A 12,649-nucleotide genomic window follows, 5' to 3' on the forward strand; every position below is an offset into this window, starting at 1 on the left:
ATATTGTTACGAATCAGATCATAATAAATCATCTACTCTATTCCAGATGTAATGGAGTAGATGATCTTTGGATGGAAATGATCGAAAACAGTAGTTCAAAAAAGTTGCTACAACTTCTTTTAATCATTTCTCACAGCAATGCGACAGCAGAGAGGGGATTTTATGTAAATAAGGAGATTTTGGTTGAAAATTTAAAAGAAAAATCACTTATAGGCCAAAGATTAGTGTACGACCATCCTCTACAAAAAATTAGTTAACAAAAAAACTTAGATACTTCAAAATTATGAAACTCTATGAGGAGTGCCTTTTCAAGATATGGCACTGGAAACTGGAAACAAAAAGAAAAAAATCCTCGAGGACTCTCAAACACACCTTGCAGCAGTGGAGCAAAAATTAAATTAAAAAAAATAACTTGGTTGTTTTATTTTACTTGTATTTACGAAAATTCAATCGGGAAAATGTAAAAACCAACCTGAGAGAAAGACACCCTGTCGATACTAGAATAACTATTCAACCAAACAATCATCGTACTATTGGATGTTTTATTGCCACAATCCCACAACAATCGCATTTGTTACCTATTCAACAAATAATCGTCGTCTATTTAGTACTTTAAGGATATTTCAAAGATGTCAAATGGAAGTAGGACTACTACTTTCTGACATTCTTGTCCTATTTGTTCCACAACTCAATTAAGTTGAGGTCAGACGATTTTGACGTCTAAATCATTCTTCCTTTCCAATCTTTTCATATACTTTTTGCACAACAATGCTTGGGGTCGTTAACATGGTGGAAGATAAATTTTCTGCAAATTAGGCGCTAGCCAGAACGTGATACATTTTCTTTTATAACATTTTTTTCGTCAAAATTCCATTTTTATCAGTTTTCCACCGTATATTACGATCCAACATCTTTTTTTCTTTTGACCTACGCCCAAATATTTTTTTCTTAGACCCAAAAACTTTGAACTCTGATTCATTATTTCATAAAACTGTCTTCCACTCTTCTTGCGTTATTTTATTTAGCCTTATGGCATCTAAAAGAAGTTTCTTTTCTGCCACCATTCCAAAAAGTCCAACTTCTCTCTTTTTCCTTCTAACTGTAGAAGTATTTAAAAGCAGATCCCTAGATTCATTGATCTGAGCCTCAATCTCTTGGCTCGTGAGTCTTAGTCCAAAAAGTATGAATCATAGTACTTTCCGACGTCTCACAGGACTAAACTACAATTATAAACTCCTAAGAAGTAATTCGCAGTTTAAGAACGATAAACAACTCAGCCGGCAAGTTTCAACTTGTCGCATTTATAGACAGAATGTAAGCATACCCTCGTATAAAGTAAAAATTGGATTACGGGGTGGACAAGTATAAATGTGATATAAATTTATACAAGTATTGGCTACTATCACACGACACATCCCGTATATATATTTTTTTTTTTTGAACAAAATGTGTATTCAAAAATATAAAACAACGTTTTTACTAACACGCCCTCATTTAATTTTTAACAAATTTATTCTATTTGCATGTTCCACGCCGTAAATTATTTAAATACTGCCCATTCTTCCCGAATATTTTATCAGTTTAATGTTATGTTTATATATTTTTTCGATTTTATTGTTGAATTTTTGAATGAATATTTAAAATACTTATAAATAAACAAAGGAATATTTTACAAAATTTGAAATATAGCAAACACTCAAAAGGATAAGAGTTATTGACGTTTCGCATAATGAACAAATTCCTCAAATACTCACCGGAATATAGTGGAGGATACTTTTGGAAAAGGTGCACAAAGAAAAAAGAATATTAGACAGAGCGGAAAAGCCAAGGAAATCGTCAGCGTGTGTCTGGAAGCACGCTAAAAGCACAACTGATGAAAAATCGCTTCTGATACTGCGAAATTGAGGCGAGTTTTCACGAGCGGTCTCGTATTTCGACACTAAAAAATTTAATGCCGTTTGGGATCGTTTGTATTATTTAGAATTTCGGCGTGATCGGAATCGAGCCAATTCGAATTTGTGTGCCACTTTAGTAAATGATCTTTTAACACCAAACAGATGTTTTGAATTTATATTGAAGAGTTTTTTCATTAACTTGTTATTTTTTTAACGAATGAATAAAATTCTTTCAAATGAAATATAACGAACAATCAGTGTAAATACAATAATTTCGTAAATTATTATCATTATTCTCGCCAGGATCACCAGGTTCTTATGTGACAGAACCTCTAAATTTGATTTCGGGCACTTCCAAACGTCAAATTATTTTGAAATTTTGTATAATTAAGGAGGATTAGTGTACACAGAACCTCTCTAGTTATTTGTAGGCCAAGGACTGAAAGTGTATTTCAGCCGCGGCATACACAACATTTTTTAGACGACGCATAAGATCCAAAACTTTTTCAATTACACTGAGGAAAGAAAATAAATAATAGAGAATTATACACATTTTATTTATTGAACAATATAATGTATGTAATGATATTTGCAATGTCAATATTAATTTATTAATTATTGCAGATGGAATATGTATATAGCTACTAGATGGATTCTAGTAACACTTAATCGCTGATGTTTCCTTTTTCATCATCATTCATTGTTATTTATTCATTAATGACAAAACTTCAGATAAAACAAATAGTTTCAGAAAATTAAAAATTTAAGGTTATGCAAAATCATCGAAGTGAAACTGTCAACTGTCACATTGAAGTGGCAAGTGTCACTTTTAAGGAAATTAAAGTTGTGTACTCCAGAACGTCCCGAAAGTGTTTTGCAGTATAGAACTGTCACTTTCACTACATGGAACACTCAAAACGCAATTTTCGGTATGCAAATGAATACAGAACGAACAACTTTCAGATGGCGTCGGCACTTCCAAATGTTGAATTATTTTGAAATTTTATACAATTAAAGAGGATTAGTGTAAATACATAATTTCATAAATAATTATCATTATTCTCGCCAGGATCATCAGTTTCTTATATTTCAAAAACTTTAAATTCGATTTTGGACACTTCCCAACGTCAAATTATTTTGAAATTTCGTACCATTAAGAAGGATCAGTAGAAATAGAATAATTTCATAAATTATTGTAATAAACAACCTCGGGAATAAAGGCTTAATGGCAAAGATATGTTAACATATACGCTAGTTGCAGCTTTTGATAGACAAGCAGGAAAAGAAGCAGAACTTGCGTCAGGTAAAGCTGCTTAAGCTTTTTCTGTATTTCTAGTTTGGTTCCTATTTTTTGCAGAGCACTGACTACAAGAATGTCTTGATTTTCGATAGTAATAGCACTTACGAAAGGCGGCGGTAGTTGCAAGCTCGTATTCATCAATTCTGGTACTTAACTTAGAATTTATGTGGGTGAGAAACAGCAGAATCGATTTGAAAACTAGATGAGTTGTGATATGCTGTTGTACCATTTCCAGCGACCTAGCAGAATCACTAGCTTGTGACAGATTTAGAGTGTTGTGTTCCAAAAGTCTCTGTTTTTATCAGAAGAAATAACTTGGAACTAACAATCTCTACTGTTTCAAAACTTGTACATATTGATCTATCGACTCATCAGTATGTTGCTTTCTGGAAGACAAGGAATCTCTGGCAAATATTTCATTTTTAGACTCCAAAGTGATGAGATTGTTTTGAGAGCTTTTCACTTCGGCAGCCTCCAAGAAATTTTCGAAAATTCCTATCCACTTGGCCCTAAGGCTAGAAGGATTTCCGGTGTCATATTCCATATCCAGATGTTCTGGTTTGAGCAGTTTCTTCTTGTTAATCAGTTTTTTGAATTTTAATAAACAACTTTTGAAGTAATCCCTTTAGTAACTAGAAATTTCGCTCAATTAATAAGTATCAGTATAAATACAATAATTTCATAAATTATTATCATTATTCTCGCCAGGATCACCAGCGAAGATGACAAATCCTCCTATTCCTCTCGAGGACTCTGAGCAAACTGAAAAAACAAAATTTACTACCCACTAAAACATTGGTATGTATGTGTTTTTTCCCGCCGCAATATCAGTGGTGCTAAAAAAGGGATAAGGAAGGCATAATCTATCGAAACAGCCTAGGGTCTTAAACTCCCCTCAATATCCAACTCACCTCTACCCAGGACTTCCAACAAGGTGGTTAAGTGACCAAGAACTCACCTTCAAAAGACACGTTGTATAAATTTGCAGCATTCTAACTGTAAATTTGTGTATTTATAGCTTCGAAAAAATCGCTTTTTGGCAAAAAAAATATTATTGAAATTATCTTTGACCCAATAAACATTATCCGGACTTTGACTCAGTAAAATAAATTTAGAGAAGTGGTTTGCTGAGTTTGCACAAATCTAAATGAGCATTATGGACGATACACGCCTCAAAGACGCTATTAGCACCATAAAGTCCACAAAATAAATCAGTATAACCATAAAATGAATCTGATTTAAGATATTTGGGTTTGCAAGAGCTCTGTTCCAAGTAGGTGCCATGCGAGCTCACCCTCGATCAGAAATAATAACGAATTGATGATTTCCAGCAAGGTGTGAAGCTGTTCTGACTTTTAAATGAGTACAAGTAATCATTTCATCAGTCATATTGTCCAACACACTTCCTCTTCTTTCATTGCATGATTAACTGCTTTTTTCCAGTTTCTCAAATTTTTTCCTGAAACAGAACATGTAAGGGCGTTTGGTTTAAACAGGGTATCGGACGTTAACTGAGTCTTTTTTGTACCCCATTCGTTTTTTTCCCCGGAAAACGAAATTTCAAAGCAAAAACCATAAAGGAAAATAAATTCATTCAAACAATAGAAAAAAATAACTTTTCAATTCCCAAATAATAATGGTAGTCAAATAACTTGCTGTGTTTGTATATCTAAACATTTATTATCAAATTCTGTATTCTCACTACACAATTTCATTGGTTTAATTCGCCCCTGGTCTAAAGAACGCCATATTTTTATTTATTTGAAGAAATTTATGAATTAAATGAATCTCACACAGCCACGCCACCGTTTATCGCAGACTTTCTATCAGGAATATTTTGAAGAAATACGACTTCGGCCAATAGAAATGCATTTATGTTTACGATTTTGTGTTTTCATTGGTAAACAGTGGAGATTACGAGTTCACGTGGACTGACGATTTTTTAGATGTTTACCAAATTTTATACGGGGAGTAAACATTATTTTTCATTTCTTAATTTGGTATGAGTGCCGTGAATATTTAAGAAATATTGATTGATCCTCGCATAATTGTCTTCTGCAATTGATTTTGGAAGAACTATAATTTCTTTTGAAGTCTTTCTTTCAAATGATTTTCTGTTTGAAATAGTTTTCCTGGAGCCTTACGTATTGTTTGAAACTCGCCCCATATGTCTTCTTTAATAACTCTGAAATTAGATTGCAAACTGCATCTTGCAAGTTGCAACTAAACTAAACACAACTTGGCACCCCCTCACTATACGGAAAAAACTAAAAACATGTTTTATGTGAATGTCTAACTTTTATTCACATATACAGTGTGTTTCAAAAAAAGATAATCCTCTCTTTAGGATAGATAGAAAACTGAGAAATATGGTAATTTTATATTTTCGCGATTCCCTCGTTTTTTGACTCAAGAGAATCGGAAAATCATCTGATTTCGATGATTTTTTTTAAAATCTTTGTTTTTACGGCGGCTTTACGAAAAAAATTCATTCATCCACGTATAATTGTTGATAACTTTTTTCCAAATAATCAAATGAAGTTGATATATTTTTTTTTCATAATCTACACAAAAAAACGAACAAATTGAAAAAAAATTTTACAAAAATGTTGATTTATTATGTTTTTACGATTAAAAATTTCTCTTAAAATTGACTTTTTCTCATATATAATCGTTTGTACCTTTTTTATTGAGTAATCATTAAAGTTATATAAACAAAAACATTCCTAAAATCACTAATTGTAAACTAGTGTACAATATTAAAATTTAACTTTGAAAAATTGAAAATTTTTACCAACAAAAAAATGGTATCTTACTAAAGTTGACTGTTAAAGAGATTTGGGAGTGGGGCAAGGGGCGTTTAGAGGGGGGGTTTTAAAACAGACCAAAAAATATGAACATTTGTTCTGAAATTTTAGCACAAACCCCCCTCCTAACCTAACCTAACCAATATAAGTTTTCATTTTTTCTTTTCCTATATTTTTTTTCGTAAATCCACCGTAAAAACGAAGATTTAAAAAAAATACATCGAAATTGGTTGATTTTTCCATTTTCTAGAGCCAAAAAACGAGGGGACCGTGAAAGTATAAAATTATCAAAAATATTTGGGGTTTTCTCAGTACAAAACTTTTAAAAATGAGATCCTATACTGATTATACTGGAATTATGTGAAACGTTACAAAAAATAGAATCCCTCAGTTCCAATTTTTTAAAGGAATCTGTTTTATCGATAACTTTATCAATACTTTATACCAGCATCAGTTATTACTTGATAATTTTCAAATCAAATTATTCCGAAAACGGTACACAGTATCGAGTTTTATCAAGACTAACTTTTTGCCGTAAAATTACATGATGTTTAAACTCACTTGAAATTTTGCTCAATAAGTCTAATATTGAAAAAGTTATGTTCAATACTATTTGATACGAACCGTGTAACTAGCGCCCTCTATGAGAGTCAGACAAAAAAACAAATTCATTGGATGTATCAGCTTTCAAAAGATATTCGTATAAAATTTTAATACAATGTTGCCAGTAGTTGTGACAAAATCGTAAAAAATGTGTATGGCGTTACGAAAATTTTTTACTGAACTAACCTCAAATATTTTTCAGTTTTCTATCTATCCTAGAGACGGTATCACCTTTATTTGTAGGTACTTACTGAGAAAAAAATAATACGACTGTGTAATATTTAATAAACAGGGCATTTTGGTCAGTTTAAATCGTTTTTATATTGTTCAGTATATCTTATGGTTATAAAAAATCTATAAACCATAATGTAATTTATTCTGTAATATTATTAAAAATGTCTGTAGTCATATATTCCTATTTTTCGTTTTAATTTTATGAATACTATTATGTATCCCAATCGCTCGATCTAATATTTCTATTTCCCCTGGTATATACATTTATTTGTTCTCAATTTCCTAAAGTTTAATAATCCTGTCAGACGCCTATTGGACACTATATAATTGCACAGTCGACAGTTCCTGATAGTTAGGCAAACAAACTAACAAAGTTTGATTAAATTGTGAGGTCAAAACTCAAAAGTTGAATAATCAGTAGTTTCCACAAACAAAAAAACTGAATAGTATAAAACCATTTAAACTCGTGTAGTTTATAAATTAATAAAACATTCACAATACGTACTTATTTATTTAGATATTTACTAGAAAATATGCACAAAGAGGAATAAAAATAAAAAAAATTATATATAAATAATAATAAACGATGTACCTCGCTTATTTTAGTATTTCCGTATTAAATAACAAATTACATAGCAAAACAATGATGGGTATTCTAAAATTAATATCTAATAGGTGCCCAGCTGCCGGAATGTTCATCCCGTCTAAAATAGTGAGGACGATTATCCCTGAAGACGGTCACTGCGGGAAACTGGTTTTCTTGTATGTATTTCAGCGTAGCTCTAATCTAGAACATTATAAAAAAATTGTTTGCGCATTTTTTATCTAATAGTCACGTTTATTACACATATCAAAAAAAGTAAGAACGTAAGGAAGGATTCTATGGTCTGAAAATGATGTTTGGTTTAAATTTTTAAATGATTAAGCACTTCGTAACATAAATTTTACAATTTGAATTATTAAAAGTGTATTTTTTCACCCCGCCATTATTTCTTCCTGTAACGCGCCAATCGCTTGCTTACGTCACCAGCGCCGATCGAGTTTCGCCCGGCGAGCATATATTCACCACAAATTAAAGATTTTACTTTTGAAAATCTATTTTTAAAAAACTTTCATTGAATTAACTAGATTCATTATTTTGATGTTTACAATATTCATATTATTTATATTAATAAAATACTGACAGTTGTTTACATAATTGAAGCTTCGTTATAGTCCAGGCGCTGGATTGAATTGAGTACGTAAAATGTGGGACCGGCAACTATGTTCAAATTCTTTTACCTGAGACCCTAAATAATAGAAAATCAAATGTTGCTGGCGGCTGTGTTGGTCTGTTCCATTTCCCCCCTTCCTTCTCTCTGCTCGGCACGTTGCTGAGTCATATCGCTTGGTAGTAAAAGTTAGTAAAAAAGAATTTGTAGTCCATAACGGTTATTTTTTGCGTATCTAAGTAATAATATTCAAGATTTTTTGCACTCGAGTGTTTTATTAGTGTGTTTTTTAAAATAACAGCGCGGATAATCAAGGGCGTCGCCAAGGGGGGGCAGTTGCCCTCTCCTAGAGATCAAATGTAGCTAGCCGCAAATCTACCAAATTCCTAAGGCCGTGCGAGCAATTGACTTCCTTACCCATTAATAAATTCCGCATCTTATGACAAAGTCCAAGAAATGTTTGTCGTATTCTTTGAGCTAAAATATTTTGATGCGAAATCGATTGCGCATAACATAGATGAGTTTTTGACAAAAGCAGATCTGAATATAAATAAATGCGTTGTTTTTGGTTTTGATGGTTGTTAAAATAAACACCATTATTCTTGTAAAATAAAGTTTTCCCTTGAAAAAGTATATACTTTTGCAAAACCCATTAACAAGTAGAGACAAGTCACTACAAATAGAAATGTAGTAGTAAATGGCTTTAACCACATTTCACCTTCTCGTCATTGACGATAATTTCGAATATAACTTCCACAAACCGTTATTTTCACCCGTTCGTAATGAAAATCTGTTTGATAGTGAACAAAATTATCAATCAATGACCAAAGAGCTGAACGAACAAGACATTTTCAACAGAGACCTATGTCACCATAAGATGACATCAAATATTCCATTGACAAAGTATTGAAAATTCAATATACCAGCCGAATCAACACTACGAAGAAACGATATTAGTTCCTTATATTTGGAGGAATATAAAATAGCGAAAACGTCATGTCGATATCTACAAATTTGTCTACCAGCTAAGATCGATAGGACGTAGAAGTTGATTTATTCCACCATCCAGATCTCCAGACCTAACTTGCTCAGATTTTTATTTGTGGGGCTTAATAAAAGATCACTGCAAAAATAGTGGACAAATAATCATTCTTTTAGTTCTTATTTCTTTGGATAAAATATTGGCAATATAAAGTTATGACACTGTGATTAACTGTAAACTTATTAAAACTACAATATCTCAATATAAACTTGATTCAAGTTCTCATTTTCACCAAAACACCCAAGATAAGAGATATGATCGAAAAAATATTTTTATATTGAAAATTTTCAATCCAGAATTTCGAAAAACATTTATTGGTTGACTGATTTGCGTATGTTGGGTTTCTCTTTTGCATATTTGGGTCTCCTTAGTCACTACACCCACGATAAAAAATGATATGATTGAAAAAATATTTTTATATTGAAAATTTTCAATCCAGAGTTTCGAAAAACATTTATTGGTTGACTGATTTGCGTATGTTTGGTTTCCCTTTTTCATATTTGGGTCTCCTAATTCACTGCAAACATAATGGACAAATAATCATTCCTTTAGTTCTTATTTCTTTGGATAAAATATTAGCAATATAAAGTTATGACATTGTGATTAACTGTAAACTCATCTAAACTTCAATATCTCAATTTAAACTTGATTCAAGTTCTCGTTTTCACCAAAACACCCAAGATAAGAGATGATATGATTGAAAAAATATTTTTATATTGAAAATTTTCAATCCAGAGTTTCGAAAAACATTTATTGGTTGACTGATTTGCGTATGTTTGGTTTTCCTTTTTCATATTTGGGTCTCCTCAGTCACTGCAAAACTAGTGGACAAATAATCATTCCTTTAGTTCTTATTTCTTTGGATAAAATATTGGCAATATAAAGTTATGACACTGTGATTAACTATAAACTTATTAAAACTACAATATCTCAATATAAACTTGATTCAAGTTCTCGTTTTCACCAAAACACCCAAGATAAGAGATATGATCGAAAAAACATTTTTATATTGAAAATTTTCAATCCAGAATTTCGAAAAACATTTATTGGTTGACTGATTTGCGTATGTTGGGTTTCTCTTTTGCATATTTGGGTCTCCTTAGTCACTACACCCACGATAAAAAATGATATGATTGAAAAAATATTTTTATATTGAAAATTTTCAATCCAGAGTTTCGAAAAACATTTATTGGTTGACTGATTTGCGTATGTTTGGTTTCCCTTTTTCATATTTGGGTCTCCTAATTCACTGCAAACATAATGGACAAATAATCATTCCTTTAGTTATTATTTCTTTGGATAAAATATTAGCAATATAAAGTTATGACATTGTGATTAACTGTAAACTCATCTAAACTTCAATATCTCAATTTAAACTTGATTCAAGTTCTCGTTTTCACCAAAACACCCAAGATAAGAGATGATATGATTGAAAAAATATTTTTATATTGAAAATTTTCAATCCAGAGTTTCGAAAAACATTTATTGATTGACTGATTTGCGTATGTTTGGTTTCCCTTTTTCATATTTGGGTCTCCTCAGTCACTGCAAAAATAGTGGACAAATAATCATTCCTTTAGTTCTTATTTCTTTGGATAAAATATTGGCAATATAAAGTTATGACATTGTGATTAACTGTAAACTTATTAAAACTACAATATCTCAATATAAACTTAATTCAAGTTCTCGTTTTCACCAAAACACCCAAGATAAGAGATATGATCGAAAAAATATTTTTATATTGAAAATTTTCAATCCAGAATTTCGAAAAACATTTATTGGTTGACTGATTTGCGTATGTTGGGTTTCTCTTTTGCATATTTGGGTCTCCTTAGTCACTACACCCACGATAAAAAATGATATGATTGAAAAAATATTTTTATATTGAAAATTTTCAATCCAGAGTTTCGAAAAACATTTATTGGTTGACTGATTTGCGTATGTTTGGTTTCCCTTTTTCATATTTGGGTCTCCTAATTCACTGCAAACATAATGGACAAATAATCATTCCTTTAGTTATTATTTCTTTGGATAAAATATTAGCAATATAAAGTTATGACATTGTGATTAACTGTAAACTCATCTAAACTTCAATATCTCAATTTAAACTTGATTCAAGTTCTCGTTTTCACCAAAACACCCAAGATAAGAGATGATATGATTGAAAAAATATTTTTATACTCATCAATCGAAAGACATTTATTGGTTGACTGATTTGCATATGTTGGGTTTCTCATTTTTATATTTGGGTCTCCTTATTCACTGCAAACATAGTGGACAAATAATCACTCCTTTAGTTCTTATTTCTTTGGATAAAATATTAGCAATATAAAGTTATGACATTGTGATTAACTGTAAACTTATTAAAACTTCAATATCTCAATATAAACTTAATTAAAGATCAGAACAAACCTGCATTACGAAATGCGGCGGTTGTACTTCCGGCGATGTAGACAGATGCTGCAGTATGAAATCATCGCTTTGTTCTAACCATAAATCTACGCCTCTTAACGGTTCGTAATTGAACGGTCCTATTCGTAACAATCCAAGAGAATAATCGTATATGTCCAAGACCTGCGTTTAAATTTATTTCAAAACGTTTTTCTAATAAATTCAAACATTTATTTACCTGAGGGACTCCAGTAAGATATCTGGCGCATCTTAACGAATGATCTGGACCTTTGTCTGGAAAGGTCGCCGGAAAAATTTCGCCAGTTTTAACGTTGAATCCGACTCCGTAAATAATTGGCCAATGAATTCCACCTCTAACTGTAGTGTTCAATTCACCTGTACACGCAAGGGTCAAGTCGATTTCTATGGGATGTTTGTGGAACGAATCTAAAATACATAAATAATTTTTGAGACTAATCTGTAGTTCCATGAAAAGTACAATTCCTTCATTTTTTTCCAATCATTCTCTCTTTGTTTATTGATACTTTTTATTGAACACTAGGTGTCTTAAAAGAAAATTCACCTTTGCATGGATTAGTACGTAAACGCAGCTATTCGTAGGGGTGGATTTCGTCGCTATACTATATATAACTTGATATTGAAATCGATAGTTTAGTATTGCCACGTTTATTAGATCTTGAACATGAAACTACCGTTTAATGAACAGAAATTCGATACTAATTATTCCAATTATATTAAAACGATTTCCTAAAAATACATTTCAATAACTCACTTATGACGTTATAGAATATTTCGTCGGAATAATGTCTGGGATCGTTGAAACCACCAATTAATTGAAGCTCTATTCTCCCTTCTGGATAACCCAACGCTAGCTCTTGAACTCTTTGCACCATTGTGCAAACAGCTTCATCGGTGCCTGAGCCATCAAGATGAGCCATCGCTACCGCTCCCGATCCTAAGAAAATAACATCATCGTTATTACATGTTGAAAAATTTGATACTACACCATACGAATACTCATAATTACACTTTTTCACGTTACCTTCAGTTTAAAGTATAGTTTTCCATTAGTTAATCACTGCTTTGCAGCTTTATTAACTTTAGAGTTTTTAGATGACCAGTCTGATTTCCTGGTCTCAATATTT

General features: G+C 31.6%; 3 protein-coding genes across 5 annotated transcripts in view; 1 reads left to right on the forward strand and 2 right to left on the reverse strand.

Annotated features, from left to right (window-relative positions):
- Positions 1–1,872, reverse strand: part of LOC130443155 (GTP-binding protein Di-Ras2) — a 31,527-nt gene extending 29,655 nt beyond the window's left edge. Inside the window, exon 1 of the mRNA XM_056777658.1 lies at positions 1,755–1,872. The gene's annotated coding sequence lies outside the window, so the exon portion shown is untranslated. The remainder of the gene's footprint in view (positions 1–1,754) is intronic.
- LOC130443118 (glycerol kinase-like) overlaps positions 1–12,649 on the forward strand; it is an 87,556-nt gene that overhangs the window by 30,039 nt on the left and 44,868 nt on the right. The window lies entirely within an intron of this gene.
- Positions 7,325–12,649, reverse strand: part of LOC130443143 (protein N-terminal asparagine amidohydrolase) — a 32,171-nt gene continuing 26,846 nt past the window's right edge. For both annotated transcript variants that reach the window (XM_056777646.1, XM_056777636.1), the window contains exons 4-7: positions 12,277–12,459; positions 11,722–11,930; positions 11,505–11,666; positions 7,325–7,626 (exon numbers count right to left, since the gene is read on the reverse strand). In XM_056777646.1, the coding sequence (XP_056633624.1) occupies positions 7,501–7,626; positions 11,505–11,666; positions 11,722–11,930; positions 12,277–12,459 (680 nt within the window). In that variant the 3' untranslated portion in view covers positions 7,325–7,500. The remainder of the gene's footprint in view (positions 7,627–11,504; positions 11,667–11,721; positions 11,931–12,276; positions 12,460–12,649) is intronic.

Source organism: Diorhabda sublineata, chromosome 1 (genome assembly GCF_026230105.1).
Source record: "Diorhabda sublineata isolate icDioSubl1.1 chromosome 1, icDioSubl1.1, whole genome shotgun sequence".
Classification (NCBI taxonomy): Eukaryota; Metazoa; Arthropoda; class Insecta; order Coleoptera; family Chrysomelidae; genus Diorhabda; species Diorhabda sublineata.